The sequence below is a fragment of the Oncorhynchus tshawytscha genome, linkage group LG25 (genome assembly GCF_018296145.1).
Source record: "Oncorhynchus tshawytscha isolate Ot180627B linkage group LG25, Otsh_v2.0, whole genome shotgun sequence".
NCBI classification, from domain to species: Eukaryota; Metazoa; Chordata; class Actinopteri; order Salmoniformes; family Salmonidae; genus Oncorhynchus; species Oncorhynchus tshawytscha.
In genome coordinates this window covers 26,467,397-26,483,540 of record NC_056453.1, presented here as the reverse complement: position 1 = coordinate 26,483,540, position 16,144 = coordinate 26,467,397, and the positions used below count along the sequence as shown (strand labels likewise).

The 16,144-nt window shown below is 43.5% G+C and overlaps 1 protein-coding gene across 1 annotated transcript in view; it reads right to left on the bottom strand.

Annotated features, from left to right (window-relative positions):
* Window positions 1-4,301: 4,301 nt before the first annotated feature.
* The window catches only part of si:zfos-1056e6.1 (uncharacterized protein LOC107988029 homolog), a 28,896-nt gene continuing 17,053 nt past the window's right edge, over window positions 4,302-16,144 (bottom strand). The window contains exon 9 of the mRNA XM_042306183.1: window positions 4,302-5,793. Coding sequence (XP_042162117.1) covers window positions 5,716-5,793 — 78 coding nt within the window. The 3' untranslated portion in view covers window positions 4,302-5,715. The remainder of the gene's footprint in view (window positions 5,794-16,144) is intronic.

The window sequence follows — 16,144 nt, the reverse complement described above, 5'->3', positions numbered from 1 at the left end:
TGTGTAAGGGCTATTTGGCCAAGATGGAGAGTGATGGAGTGCTGCATCAGATGACCTGACCTCCACAATCACCTGACCTCAACCCAATTGAGATTGTTTGGGATGAGTTGGACCGCAGAGTGAAGGAAAAGCAGCCAACAAGTGCTCACCATATGTGGGAACTCCTTCAAGACTGTTGGAAAAGCATTCCTCATGAAGCTGGTTTAGAGAATGCCAAGAGTGTGCAAAGCTGTTATCAAAGCAAAGGGTGGCTACTTTGAAGAATCTCAAACATAAAATATATTTTGATTTGTTTAACTCTTTTTTGGTTACTACATGATTCAATATGTTATTTCATAGTGTTGATGTTATCATTATTATTCTACAATGTAGAAAATTGTATAAATATTTAAAAAAACCTTGAATGAGTAGTTGTGCCCAAACTTTTGACTGGTACTGTATATAGATATCTATAAATGGTTCTAGTTGCTACAGGATTGCAAGTTGAAGAGAGACAAAGACCAAGAGATTCAAACAAATTCATTACATCATTCCAGTACAGACAATGGTCTATTTCCAAACGTGTGACATTATCATTCACCAGTATCCTTGACTAGATAAAATGTCAATGATAGTGTATCTCATCCTGTCAAAGTTAAAGGGAGTGTCTGTGTGTCTCAGTAGCCACCCTGAGGTTTGTCAAGGGAAGCTGGAGCCACGCACCTATCTCTGATCACTTGATTGAGTGCTGTTTTTAGAAACTCTGCATCCTGCTCCATGTCCCCCCACCTTTTCCTATTACTGATACCTTTGTCATTCATTCTGTTCAAGGGAGGTTAAGTGCTGGGGATGTTAGGCTTATGATGAGCTACGTATGATAACACAGTTGCAACTGATTCTGAGGAGAGAGAGGGACAGATCAGTCTCACACTCTCACTCCTAATGAAGCCCTGTGTGTTTCACAGGGCTCTGGTTCACTGTCTTTGGGCTCATTACACTCATAATGGCAAGGATGTAAAGTGGAAATCTTTCCAACAGGGAGGGAGGCTAGGCTGTTTAAATACAGGGTCTTGGTGTATTGCATTTCTCAAAATACAGAAAATCAATTGTGTCATCTGAAATATGTGATGACAATTCTCATTTGTCAAGTTTTACACATGCTGGAACATTAATGTGCTATAATTTTTTTTGGTAAATCAATTAAAACATATGTCATTATCCACTAAACATGTCATTCCATTAAGTCATTTCATTTTTGCTTATGCAATCAGCAGATTTTCCCAGTTCTCTTTGAGCTTTGGTTTAATTTCTTGAGTGCATACTTTGGTTGTTAGTGACCCAGCATTCTACCACAAAATACAACATTCTAACTTAATAAAGTGTACATCTGTTTCTTTAGTTTTTCATTAATGCATGAACTATTTAGAATTCTGTTGATTTGTTTCATGAAAAGAGAAGCTGCATTGGGGATCTGATTTAATTATATCTCTTTCCCACAAGCTGTTGTCTCCGTGTACATTTTGCCCCCCTGTCCTTCCCTTTGGAACTGTCTGTGGGAAAAGCCATCCAGCTAGCAGGGTAGAGAAAGCATTGAAATTGGTAATTCAATTTCACTGTATTGCAATGAGCAGAGAGAGAGGGAGTGGCGAAGGGGGAAGAGAGAGAGGCGGGGGAGAGAGAGAAAGAGAGAGAGAGAGATGCAATATTGGTATATTATATGACACCTTGTTGACTGCAGTAGTCTGAAGAATGATGATGATCTTATGTCCAAACAATCAAAACATTACACTTCATGATAAAACTCGCAAAGATCTTTTATTTTAGCGAACAGGAATGAGTAAGTCAGCAGCACAGAGAATGGCGACGGGCCATGTTGCAGCATGGCTCTACTTGTGCAGTTGCTGAGAGAAGGTAACTGGGCCCTGTCAACAGTAACACTCCCCTGTCCCTAAGTGTAGAAGAGCCCTGATAACAGCCAGCATGTGGGTGAGAGGTGCCGTTAGAGCAGACAGGGCTGAGCTCCAGCCTCACGCCACCGGGGTGTTACCTCTCCCCCTAACCTCCTCCTCCCTCTACCCCCACTGCTATCTCCTGTGCCTCTTTAATGAGCCCAAGTGTCAAAACAGGGATGATGAATAGAAAGCGCCCATGTACAGATGCAGTGTGATAAGTAGGGAGGAGCAATGGTGTGTGTGTGTGTGTGTGTGTGTGTGTGTGTGTGTGTGTGTGTGTGTGTGTGTGTGTGTGTGTGTGTGTGCGTGCGTGCGTGCGTGCGTGCGTGCGTGCGTGCGTGCGTGCGTGCGTGCGTGCGTGCGTGTGCACGTGTGCACGTGGAATGTTTGTGTGTGTGGAGGACAGAGACTCGAGAGGAGGTGTGCAGATCAAAGGTGGTTCTACTTTGGAGTTTGATTAAACTGTGGACCTGTAATATGGACCCACTAAGTCCTTTACCATCCCACAACAACAATGGGCTTCCTGAAGCTTTGGAGGAATGCCACAAAAAGCTGTCTCCAATCAGTCTGTCTGCCGCAGCATGGCATGTATGGGAGCCTACAGGTCTACCTGAACCATTGTAACCAGAGTCTATACTTTGAAACAATCATGGTGAGCGAGTGGGATTACTAGAATGGTGCCTGTGAGGTACTGTAGTAAATATGTGTGGTTTGTTGCAAAGCTGAGTAAAATCTCCTAATAAACTAAGAACAGTAGTAGACTGTACAATACTATGACCTCAGCCTCAGGCTATTCCAGAGGCTGCGGGCATAATAACTAAAGGCTGCTTCTCCATGCCTCTTGGTCCTAGGCTTTGGGGTAGTTAAAAGGCCAGTGCCAGAGTACCTGAGGGACCTACTGGGTACACAATTAAAAAGCATGTCTGACATGTGTTGGGGAGCACAATTGTGGATTGATTTCAAAACCAATAGAAGAATCTTACAATTTATTCTAAAACTCACAGGCAGCTAGTGCAGACACTTTAAAACCGGTGAAACGTGTGCTCTCAATCTGGTCTTCGTCAGTACTAGTGCTGCAGCATTCCGTATGTTTTGCAGTTGACCAATGGTCTTCTTGGGTAGACCAGACAGGAGAGCATTACAGTAGTCAAGCCTGCTTATAATAAAATCATGGATGAGTCTCTCTGTATTAGCCTTAGAGAGAAGCAGCCCACCTTGACAATGTTCCTCAGGTGGTAAAAAGCTATTTTGGTCAAATTCCTAATGTGTGTTTTGAAACTGAGTTAATATGTCACGACTTCCGCCGAAGTCGGCCCTTCTCCTTGTTCGGGTGGTGTTCGGCGGTCGACGTCACCGGCTTTCTAGTCACTACCGATCCATTTTTCTGTTTAGTTTTGTTTTGTCTGATTACACACACACCTGTTTTACATTCCCTCATTACATTCCCTATTTAACCATCTGGACATACATTTCTGTTCTGTCCATGATTGTTTATGTCGTTAGTGGTTGTGCTTGTGTTAGAGTTTTGTTGTATGATCCATTTTGGAATTTTGCTTTATTCTTTGAGTAAACTTAGTTGGATTACTACATACCTGTGTCCTGCGCCTGACTCCGCTTTCACTCTGCACCCAAACGCTGACATAATAATCTAAAATGACAGCTAGGTTTTCTACCTTGTGTTTTATCTTTATAGCCCATGAATTAAAATGTGCGGTTCTCTCTCTGCGCTTTGGCTCCAGCAATAAGTACCTCAGTCTTATCTTGATTTAGCTGGAGGAAGTTGTGAGACATCCAAGTATTTAAATCATCAATACAGTCTAATAATTTATCAGTGGAGCTAAAATCCTTTGGTGACACAGAGATGTAAAGTTGTGTGTCGTCTGTGTAGCAGGGAAAATCAAACCTGTGCTTTCTGATAATGCTGCCAAGGGGTAACATATATAAACTGAACAGTAATGGACCCAAAATCAAACCTTGTGGAAAGCCACGTCATATCAATTTTCTTTGAGTTATGTTCACCAAGGGTGACAAAAAAATAGATTGGTTAAATAGGTCCTAAACCAATTTAGAACTGGCCCGGAGAAGCCAATCCACCTCTCCAGTCTGTCTAGAAGGACATCGTAGTCAACAGTGTCAAATGCAGCACATAAATCCAAGAACACAAGGACAGATAGCTTCTAGGCATCTGTGTTTTTTTTATACAGTTGCCACTTAAATCATTTAGCTGTTTAAAAAACCATTTCTCCAGAATTTGACTTAAGAATGGAAGGTTAGAGATGCTAAAGAATCTAGATGACATTTCGTCAGAAGGTGTTTCACCATAGCAAGTTAGTGCAGTGGTAAAAGTAACTGAACAGGGAGTGATTAACAATAATAGCAAAAGTTTTTATTGTCACACAAACAAGTACAGTGAAATGCCTTTCTTGCTTGCTCTTAGCAAGAATGCATTAATCAATATCAGTAGTACTATAAAATATTTATAAAAAGTCTTACTTAGAACAAAAATAAAACAAAAACACAAAAGAAATTGAAATATGAAGAACAAGAGAAAGTAAGCTTTACTGAACAAAAATATAAACGCAACACAACAATTTCACTGATTTTACTGGAGTTACAGTTCATATCAGAAAATCATTCAATTGAAATCCATTCATTAGGCCCTAATCTATGGATTTCACATGACTGAGCAAGGGTGCAGCCACGGCTGGGCCTGGGAGGGTATAGGCCCACCCCACTTGGGAGCCAGGCCAACCCACTGAGGAGCCAGGCCCAGCCAATCCTAATTAGTATTTCCCCATAAAAGTGCTTTTGTACAGACAGAAATGCTCCTCAGTTTCATCAGCTGTCCGGTGGCTGGTCTCAGATGATCCTTGAGAGGAATAAGCTTTTTGTGCTTGTGGAACATTTCTGGGATCTTTTGTTTCAGCTCATTAAACATGGGACCAACACTTTACATGTTGCGTTTCTATTTTCTCTTTCAGTATATACACGTACAGGGTTAGTTCCAGGGTCAGTTTTCCAGCGTCATATTTACAATGTGCAGGGATACTGGAGTGGTAGGGTTAGACATGTTTAGCGGTAAGGTGACATAGAATCGGGATATATGGTAAACAGAGTAGCAGCAGCGTATATGATGATTGTATGTGAGTGTGTGTGTGTGTGCGTGTACCATACGTAGAGTCAGTATGAATGTGTGTGTGTGAGCAAATTAAGTGTGTGTGTGTGTGCGTGCGTGCGTGTTTGTGTGTTGAGTGAGTGTGTGTGAGTGAGTGAGTGTGCAATCAGTGCAAAACCCAAAAAATGTAATAGAAGGGTCAATGCAGATAGTCGATGTATCCATTTGATCTATTTAGCAGTCTTAAGGCTTAGGGATAGAAACTGTTCAGGAGCCTGTTGGTGTCAGACGTAGCTAGCTCTGGTACCACTTGCCGTGCAGAAGCGAAGAGAACAGTCTATGGCTTGGGTGGATGGAGTTTTTAACAATTTTCCGGTCCTTTATTTCACACCACCTGATATAGAGGTCCTGGATGGCACGGAGTGCAGCCCCAGTGATGTACTGGGATGTCCGTACCACCCTCTGTAGCACCATGCGATCGAGGGAGGTGCAGTTGCCATGCCAAGCAGTTATGCAGCCAGTCAAGATGCCCTTAATGCTGCAACTGTATAACTTTTTGAGGATATGAGGGCACATACAAAATCTTAATATTTACATGAATTCCGATTATTTCCAGGAATACACAACATCCTGAAATATATGTAAATGGTATCTTTGTTAGAAAGAATATTATTGTTCCCTTGACGGATTGATGCTGAACGTTAAAAAAAGTCTCAACTTACCCCACTCTCCTTTACACCAAAAGCCCTGAAAGAAGAAAATGAATCAGATTATCCCCACTCTTCCATGAGAAGTTAACATTACCAAGAACTCAGTCCTGAAAGGAAAAGTGTCTTTTAGTATTTGTTTCATTAGTTCACTGTTGAAACAGTCCCAAAATGTTTTTCATGTCAGCAATCAAGTTTTCAAGATATAGATCTTTCAAAATACAGATACTGTGACACTTTCTGCATTTTGAATGTTTTATCTTGAAAACTGATGTGCAAAACATGTTTAACCGTTCTGAACTTGATGACAGTTCTAAACATGATATGAAGGCATGGTGTGTGGGTGGAGACTAGAGAATTATTGAGGGAACACTGGAGAGCCTCTGTGTATAACAAGTCCGGTAGAGGATATCCTGGATAGAGGGTTTGGCCCGTGTCCTGAGCCTGTCGCAAATAAAAATAAAAAGTATTAATAACTCATCAGAAGGAGCCCCACTTAAGTGCTGGGGAAGTTCTTTAAATTAAAGACAAAACAAAATGAACAGTTCAGTTTGTGTGTGCATGCTCATGGATTTGTGTGAGTGTGTGCGAGAGAGAGAGCCGCTGCTGCTACATGCTGTCTATTATCTATGCATAGTCACTTTGCCCCTGCCTACATGTACAAATTACCTTTAGTAACCTGCACCCCCGCACATTGACTCAGTACCGGTACACCCTGTATATAGCCTCAGTATTGTTATTTTACTGTGTTACTTTTTATTTATTTAGTAAATCATTTCTTACCATTTCACAGTAAGGTTGTATTCGAATGTGACGAATACAATTTTATTTGAGTTTATTTGATTTTTGAGAGAGAGAGAGAGAGAGAGAGAGAGAGCGAGAGAGAGAGAGAGATGGAGAAACCGAAAAAACAATCCCTTGTCCATACAAAGACAAAGACTTGGGCAGGCGTTTCAAACACTAATTGAATAAATGAGCCCAGTGACAGTGTGAAAAGACACTGTGAATGGAGCAGGGAAAGGTGGATGGCAGTTATTATATTTCCCTCTGGAGACTGGTGTTCCCAGAGGCTGTAATTGATTTAGATGGATCAGCAGTGGGGTTCCCACAGCCCGCATCTGTTTGTTCTCCAACAGCAAACCCCATTGAGCAGACTGGCCCTCTCCACAAACAACAGGGGTGAGAAAACAAAAATAACTACAAAACCCGGGTGGAAGAGAGCAAAAGGACATCATTTGATTGTTTTCCAGCCCCTCCCCACACTCCCTTATTTTAAGGACCAGTAGACTTTATTCTTAGGCCTCTGTTTATTCTCAGGCCTCTATTTGAGTCTTGTTTTACTGAGTTTTTACCTACAATCCCAGTTATAGCCTGTTAAAGTCTGACATTTTCGACGTAGCTTTAATAAAAAAGAAATAAAGAAATCTCAGAGCACAGTCATTTCAATGCAAAGGCAAACAGGGTCAACTCCCCAGTGAATGAACAACATTTTAAGTCACAATTTGCATTTGTTTCATGTAATAATTTGTATGATATTGATTAAATGAAGCCTGTGGTGCATTGATTATGAAAGAACGGTGTGCAATGTTGAACCTTCTTTTCCCACTTTGAGGATAATACAGTACCACCGACGAGGCCCGCTACCAAGGACTGTGGGCTCTCCTTCTCCGTGGACAACCTGAGTAAGACATTTAAACGTGTAACCCTCACAGGGCTGCCGGCCCAGACGGCATCCCTAGCCTCGTACTCAGAGCATGCGCAGACCAGCTGGCTGGTGTGTTTATGGACATATTCAATCTCTCCCTATCCCAGTCTGCTATCCCCACATGCTTCAAGATGGCCACCATTGTTCCTGTACCCAAGAAGTAAAGGTAACTGAACTAAATGACTATCTCTCCGTAGCACTCACTTCTGTCATCATGAAGTTCTTTGAGAGACTAGACAAGGATCATATCACTTTACCTGTCACTCTAGACCCACTTCAATTTGCTTTCCGCCCCAATAGGTCCACAGACGATGCAATCGCCATCACACTGGACACTGCCCTTTCCCATCTGGACAAGAGGAATATCTATGAAAGAATGCTGTTCATTGACTATAGCTCAGCATTCAACACCATAGTACCCTCCAAGCTCATCATTAAGCTTGAGGCCCTGGGTCTCAACACTGGGCAATTGGGTCCTAGACTTCCTGACGGGCCGCCCCCAGTTGGTGAAGATAGGAAGCAACATCTCCACTTTGCTGATCCTCAACACTGGGGCCCCACAAGGGTGCATGCTCAGCCCCCTCCTGTACTCCCTGTTCACCCATGACTGCGATTGGAGTATCTGTCCATTGGACCACTTTAAGCCGTATACTCCATAGAGCTGGGCTTTACGGAAGAGTGGCCGGAAAAAAGCCATTGCTAAAAGAAAAAAATAAACAAACACGTTTGGTGTTTAAATCAAATCAAATCAAATGTATTTATATAGCCCTTCGTACATCAGCTGATATCTCAAAGTGCTGTACAGAAACCCAGCCTAAAACCCCAAACAGCAAGCAATGCAGGTGTAGAAGCACGGTGGCTAGGAAAAACTCCCTAGAAAGGCCAAAACCTAGGAAGAAACCTAGAGAGGAACCAGGCTATGTGGGGTGGCCAGTCCTCTTCTGGCTGTGCCGGGTGGAGATTATGGCCAAGATGTTCAAATGTTCATAAATGACCAGCATGGTCGAATAATAATAAGGCAGAACAGTTGAAACTGGAGCAGCAGCACGATCAGGTGGACTGGGGACAGCAAGGAGTCATCATGTCAGGTAGTCCTGGGGCATGGTCCTAGGGCTCAGGTCCTCCGAGAGAGAGAAAGAAAGAGAGAAGGAGAGAATTAGAGAACGCACACTTAGATTCACACAGGACACCGAATAGGACAGGAGAAGTACTCCAGATATAACAAACTGACACTAGCCCCACTGACACATAAACTACGGCAGCATAAATACTGGAGGCTGAGACAGGAGGGGTCAGGAGACACTGTGGCCCCATCCGAGGACACCCCCGGACAGGGCCAAACAGGAAGGATATAACCCCACCCACTTTGCCAAAGCACAGCCCCCACACCACTAGAGGGATATCTTCAACCACCAACTTACCATCCTGAGACAAGGCTGAGTATAGCCCACAAAGATCTCTGCCATGGCACAACCCAAGGGGGGGTGCCAACCCAGACAGGATGACCACATCAGTGAATCAACCCACTCAGGTGACGCACCCCTTCCAGGGACGGCATGAGAGAGCCCCAGTAAGCCAGTGAATCAGCCCCTGTAATAGGGTTAGAGGCAGAGAATCCCTGTGGAAAGAGGGGAACCGGCCAGGCAGAGACAGCAAGGGCGGTTCGTTGCTCCAGAGCCTTTCCGTTCACCTTCCCACTTTTTAACTAAAGGCATGAGGGAGACTCCCCAAACATATGGAAGAAGGTACTCTGGTCAGATGAGACTAAAATGTAGCTTTTTGGCCATTAAGGAAAGCGCTATGTCTGACGCAAACACACCTCTCATCATCCCGAGAATACCATCCCCACAGTGAAGCATGGTGGTGGCAGCATCATGCTGTGGGGATGTTTTTCATAGGCAGGGACTGGGAAACTGGTTAGAATTGAAGGAATGATGGATGGCGTTAAATACAGGGACATTCTTGAGGGAAACCTGTTTCAGTCTTCCAGAGATTTGAGACTGGGACAGAGGTTCACCATCCAGCAGGACTGCTAAAGCAACACTTGAGTGGTTTAAGAGGAAACCTTTAAAATGTCTTGGAATGGCCAATTGAGAATCTGTGGTATGACTTAAAGAGTGCTGTTCACCAGCAGAACCCATCCAACTTGAAGGAGCTGGAGCAGTTTTGCCTTGAAGAATACATGCTCAAGTTTTTTGTTTTTTGTCTTATTTTTTGTTTGTTTCACAGTAACAAATATTTTGCATCTTCAAAGTGGTAGGCATGTTGTGTAAATCAAATGTGCAACCCCCCGAAAAAATCGATTATATTTCCAGGTTGTAAGGCAACAAAATAGGAAAAATGCCAAGGGGGGTGAAAACTTTCTCAAGCCACTGTAAGGCAAGGAAAAGTAGAAATCCCTTTGCGGCACCTCTCCTCAGACTCTCCTACAACTCTTGTCAGTCTGAATAGGCCCTTGACTATCAGCAGAGGTGGGCAAACATCTGACCTGCTACTTTTCACAGCAATTCACAGGAATCGTATTCAACAGACTCAGCCAGTTGAATAAGAGGTGCAAAAAACAAACTTATTAAAGAACGTTCCTCCATACTCTTCCAAAAAAGAGAGTCCACATTAGCTCAGTATTAACCCATTCACAACACATCTACCACAAATGGTGTTGACACCAATTGAGCATGTAGTTGTCCTTCGGCACATGTAAGCTAAACAGTGACGCCAAGCAAGAGCAAATAGTGCAGTAGTGGAAAGATGGTATCTGAGCCCCTAAGCCACCAAATTCCTTGCATGAGCTCAGTCTGATAGTAGGACACTCAAGCCTGTCACTTTTTAATCCCCTCCAAGATCCTTCTCGCACGCCACGTCGCCTTAAAAAGAGCAACAAACCACTGGCACCAAAAGTGGACAGGACAAATAATTCCTGCTTCCGGTCCCCCAAACACCAGATGGGTTCTTGAACATGTGTGTGTGCTGGCTCTTGACAATGTATTGAATGTTGAGACAAATGTTGACTTTAAGCTCTTGGGAACAATAATGTTTAAATCAAATTCATAAAGGTTTGAGTGTCCTATACTGAATAAGGCTGTAATAAAATGATGTCTCCATCAACTTGCCCATTGACTACCCACGGGGTCACCCAACCATACTGATATGTAAGGATTTGCTCCCATACTTCAACCCAGACAAGAATACCTTGTGGCATTCTCAAGGACTTGGACAGCTTTTTGTGTGTTATTTTCTCTCCCAAGTATGGCTTTATGGTGTCTAAGAGCTTTTGCATTCAAATGAGTCTATCTCTTTTTTCTCACACTTTGGCCAAAGCCAGCTGGTTGGTGGACAAAGGCCTGACGCACAGGTGTCCACTGAGTGAATTAAGGGTTCTCTAGCTTTTAAATTTAGTTTTATAGCTATTTCAACCCAGGCAACGCTTGTTTAAGTTTCAATAAGGAGATGTGATGGAACACTGGGACTCTTATATCAGTTTGAGGGTGCATTCACAAACACATGACCAACATCAATCACTGATGAATTGTAGGCCTGCTACAACAATGAACGATTGTCACTGGTGCTGTGACATCCTATATGTTTCATCATCTTATGCAATCTTGTTATTTCTCTCATCAACAAGATCCTTCAGTCACAAAAAGGACGCAGTATTGCCAGAGGGACATCCATCATTTTGTGGAAAGGTGGCTTTTATTTTAGTGTGGCACTTAAAATTCTGCCTGATTCTTCTGGTTCAGCGCCTCATGTGCAGACAGTAGTTCTTTCTAGGCGACTGATGAGGTCATACTGTCCTGGGAAAGTTAAGTTATCCCTTTAAATCAACAAATGATGCCGACCTCTGCTGAGTATATGAATGTGCCTGGTGGCAGATGGCAGCGTTCCATAACCCATAGACTTAGAGCACTAATCCCCAAGGGGGATCACGCATCCCTGGGTCATCAGTTGCTCACACCAAGGAAGAGGGGGAGAGTGAAAGAAAAAGTTAGAGAGGACTCTTGTTCGCCCTTAATCCCCCAAATTGAGCAAATACATTTTAGAGTTCTGCATATGCAAAAGGGGGGACTTAAGACTCTCTCTCCCTGATTAGGCCTCTATCTTATCAGCCGCCGGTTGATAGGGATGTCCATGAATAATTACGGACACCCAAGTAGAATTCTTTTACCCACTTGTCTTTTTGACAGCTGCAGGCAAATTTGTAAAAAAAAAATGTTTACCTTTATTTAACTAGGCAAGTCAGTTAAGAACAAATTCTTATTTACAATGACGGCTCTTTGGAAGACACACTCAAGAAGTATCCCAAATAAACAGGAATCATAAGTCTATCCCAAAAACACAAGAGCGCTAAATCAAGGCCACCAATAGTGGTGCATCAATATCATGATTTAAAAAAGATTGTCACACTCCAGTTATGAATTATTTTACCATGGAGCAATGTCTGACACTCGTATCATGTAGGAGTCATGTATGTGAGTGTGTGTTGAGACATATCAGCTGCTGTCTCAATACAATCCAGAGCTCTCTGTGACTCAGCAGTTGAAGGAGTAATTCCTTCATCCGCCTTCTCTGAGAGAGCAGTTCTCACAGATTCACACCTCTCCATCTGGACTTGCCCCTTTCCAAATGTCAATCACAGCAGGGACCCCCAGTTTTCAACTGACATCAGGGACAAACCCATTTTAGAAGACTTTGAGGGGGCCTCCCGAGTGGCGCGGTGGTCTAAGGCACTGCATTGCAGTGATAGCTGTGCCACTAGAGATCCTGGTTCAGTCCTGGCTATGTCGCAGCCGGCCACAACCTTGAGACCCATGGGGCGGTGCATAATTGGCCCAGCGTCGTCCAGGTTAGGGGAGGGTTAGGCCGACCGGGATATCCTTGTCCCATCGTGCTGTGGCAGGCCGGGTGCATGCACACTGACACTGACACGGTCACCAGGTGTTTGGTGTTTCCTCCGACACATTGGCGCAGCTGGATACTGGGTTAAGCGGGCATTGTGACAAGAAACAGTGCGGCTTCGCTGGGACGTGTTTCAGAGGACGCACCGCTCTCGACCTTCGTCTCTCCCAAGTCCATACAGGAGTTGCAGCTGTGGGGCAAGACTGTAACTACCATGAAATCGGGGAGAAAAAAGGGGTAAAAAAATGAAATAAAGGCTTTGGGGGTAAACAACTGCTGTTTAATTTAAATAATTTGTTGTTTTTTTGGCCTTCTCTTTCTAGATTCACTTTTTAGGATGTCAATCGTCAATCAGTGGAGGCACCTCGGAGGAGGTAGGGGAGGACCATCCTCCTCAGTGAATTTCATAAAAATGTAAATAGTAAAACATAAAAAATGCATCCTTTTTAGATATACTAAATATTTTCACATGGCACCAAATAATTTATTAAAACACACTGTTTTGCAATGAAGGTCTACAGTAGCCTCAGCAGCACTCTGTAGGGTAACACCATGGTGTAGCTGGAGGACAGCTACCTTGAATACAAAACCTAGTTCTCACTATGCTCTCACCACTGTTCTCACCCACTTCCATAGACTTACACAGTAATTATGACAACTGCGGGAGGACGTCCTCCAACTTATCAGAGCTCCTGCAGCATTAACTGACATGTTGTCCATCAAATCACAGAATCAGAGAATGAATCCAGTACTGAAAGCATAAACTACAGCTAGCTAGCACTGCAGTACGTAAAATGTGGTGAGAAGTTGACTCAAAGAGAGAAAGACAATAGCTGAACAGTTTTGAACAAATTAATTTCTTCCAAAATTAAGGAGAAGCGAGAGCGAGGGAACTATATTTATTGTATTTTTTTAAACTTTCACTTTCAATTGCGAATGCAAGTCAGGGTAGGCTTTTGGTACTATTAAAAAAACATCCTGTGGCGTTCTGCATTAGCATCCAATAGCCCCCGTGAGATGCAACTTTTCAGGGAAGATAGGAACCAATACATACAGGCAGTTAGGAAAGCGAAGGCTAGCTTTTTCAAGCAGACATTTGCATCCTGTAGCACAAACTCAAAAGAGTTCTGGGACACTGTAAAGTCCATGGAGAATAAGAGCACCTCCTCCCAGCTGCCCACCGCACTGAGGCTAGGAAACACTGTCACCACTGATAAATCCACTATAATTGAGAATTTCATTAAGCATTTTTCTACAGCTGGCCATGCTTTCCACCTGGCTACCACTACCCCGGTCAACAGCCCTGCAACACCCACAGAAACTCGCCCAAGCCTCCCCCATTTCTTCTTCAACCAAATCCAGATAGCTGATGTTCTGAAAGAGCTGCAAAATCTGGACCCCTACAAATCAGCTGGGCTAGACAATCTGGACCCTCTCTTCTAAAATCATCTGCCGAAATTGTTGCAACACCTATTATTAGCCTGTTCAACCTCTCTTTCGTATCGTCTGAGATTCCCAAAGATTGGAAAGCTGCCGGAGTTATCCCCGTCTTCAAAGGAGGAGACACTCTAGACCCAAACTGCTACAGTCCTACAGTGGGGAGAACAAGTATTTGATACACTGCCGATTTTGCAGGTTTTCCTACTTACAAAGCATGTAGAGGTCTGTAATTTTTGTCATAGGTACACTTCAACTGTGAGAGATGGAATCTAAAACAAAAATCCAGAAAATCACATTGTATGATTTTTAAGTAATTCATTTGCATTTTATTGCATGACATAAGTATTTGATACATCAGAAATAATATTTGGTACAGAAACTTTTTGTAACGATCGTTGTCCTCCTCGGATGAGGAATAGGAAGGATCAGACCAAAACGCAGCATGGTAAGTGTCCATGTTCATTTTAATAAATAAACTGAACACTGCAATAACCAAAAAACAACAAAGAGAGAGTGAATGAAGCGAAACAGTTCTGTAAGGTGAAGACACACAACCATACCAGGCCAAACCCAGAAATACAAACATAGAACAAAAACATAGAATGCCCACCCCAACTCAAGCCCTGGCCAAACCAAAAATAGAGACATAAAAAAGGAACTAAGGTCAGGACGGGACACCTTTGTTTGCAATTACAGAGATCATACGTTTCCTGTAGTTCTTGACCAGGTTTGCACACACTGCAGCAGGGATTTTGGCCCACTCCTCCATACAGACCTCCTCCAGATCCTTCAGGTTTCGGGGCTGTCGCTGGGCAATACGGACTTTCAGCTCCCTCCAAAGATGTTCTATTGGGTTCAGGTCTGGAGACTGGCTACTCCAGGACCTTGAGATGCTTCTTACGGAGCCACTCCTTAGTTGCCCTGGTTGTGTGTTTTGGGTTGTTGTCATGCTGGAAGACCCAGCCACGACGCATCTTCAATGCTCTTACTGAGGGAAGGAGGTTGTTGGCCAAGATCTCGCGATACATGGCCCCATCCTTCTTCCCCTCAATACGGTGCAGTCGTCCTGTCCCCTTGGCAGAAAAGCATCCCAAAGAATGAGGTTTCCACCTCCATGCTTGTACTCATCCTTCTTCTTCCTCCAAACACGGCGAGTGGAGATTAGACCAAAAAGCTCTATTTTTGTCTCATCAGACCACATGACCTTCTCCTATTCCTCCTCTGGATCATCCAGATGGTCATTGGCAAACTTCAAACAGGCTCTCTGGTCTTGGCCATTGTGGAGAAGTTGGAGTCTGTTTGATTGAGTGTGTGGACAGGTGTCTTTTATACAGGTAACGAGTTCAAACAGGTGCAGTTAATACAGGTAATGAGTGGAGAACAGGAGGGCTTCTTAAAGAAAAACTAACAGGTCTGTGAGTACCGGAATTCTTACTGGTTGGTAGGTGATTAAATTCTTATGTCATGCAATAAAATAAATTACTTGATTTTCTGGATTTTTGTTTTAGATTCCGTCTCTCAGTTGAAGTGTACCTATGATAAAAAATTACAGACCTCTACATGCTTTGTAAGTAGGAAAACCTGCAAAATCGGCAGTGTATCAAATACGTGTTCTCCCCACTGTATATCTATCCTACCCTGCCTTTCTAAGGTCTTTGAAAGCCAAGTTAACAAACAGATTACTGTCCATTTCGAATCCCACCGTACCTTCTCCGCTATGCAATCTGGTTTCAGAGCTGGTCATGGGTGCACCTCAGCCACGCTCAAGGTCCTAAACGATATCTTAATCAATAAGAGACATTACTGTGCAGCCGTATTCATCGACCTGGTCAAGGCTTTCTACTCTGTCAATCACCACATTCTTATCGGCAGACTCAACAGCCTTGGTTTCTCAAATGACTGCCTCGCCTGGTTCACCAACTACTTCTCTGATAGAGTTCAGTGTGTCAAACCGGAGGGCCTGTTGTCCGGACTTCTGGCAGTCTCTATGGGGGTGCCACAGGGTTAAATTCTCAGGCCGACTCTCTCTGTATACATCAATGATGTCACGCTTGCTGCTGGTGATTCTCTGATTCACCTCTACGCAGACGACTCCATTCTGTATACCTCTGGCCCTTCTTTGGACACTGTGTTAACTAACCTCTAGACGAGCTTTAATGCCATACAACTTTCTTTACGTGGCCTCCAACTGCTCTTAAATGCAAGTAAAACTAAATGCATGCTCTTCAACCGTTCGCTGCCTGCACCTGCCTGCCCGTCCAGCATCACTACTCTGGACGGTTCTGACTTAGAATATGTGGACAACTACAAATACCTAGGTCTCTGGTTAGACTGTAAACTCTCCTTCCAG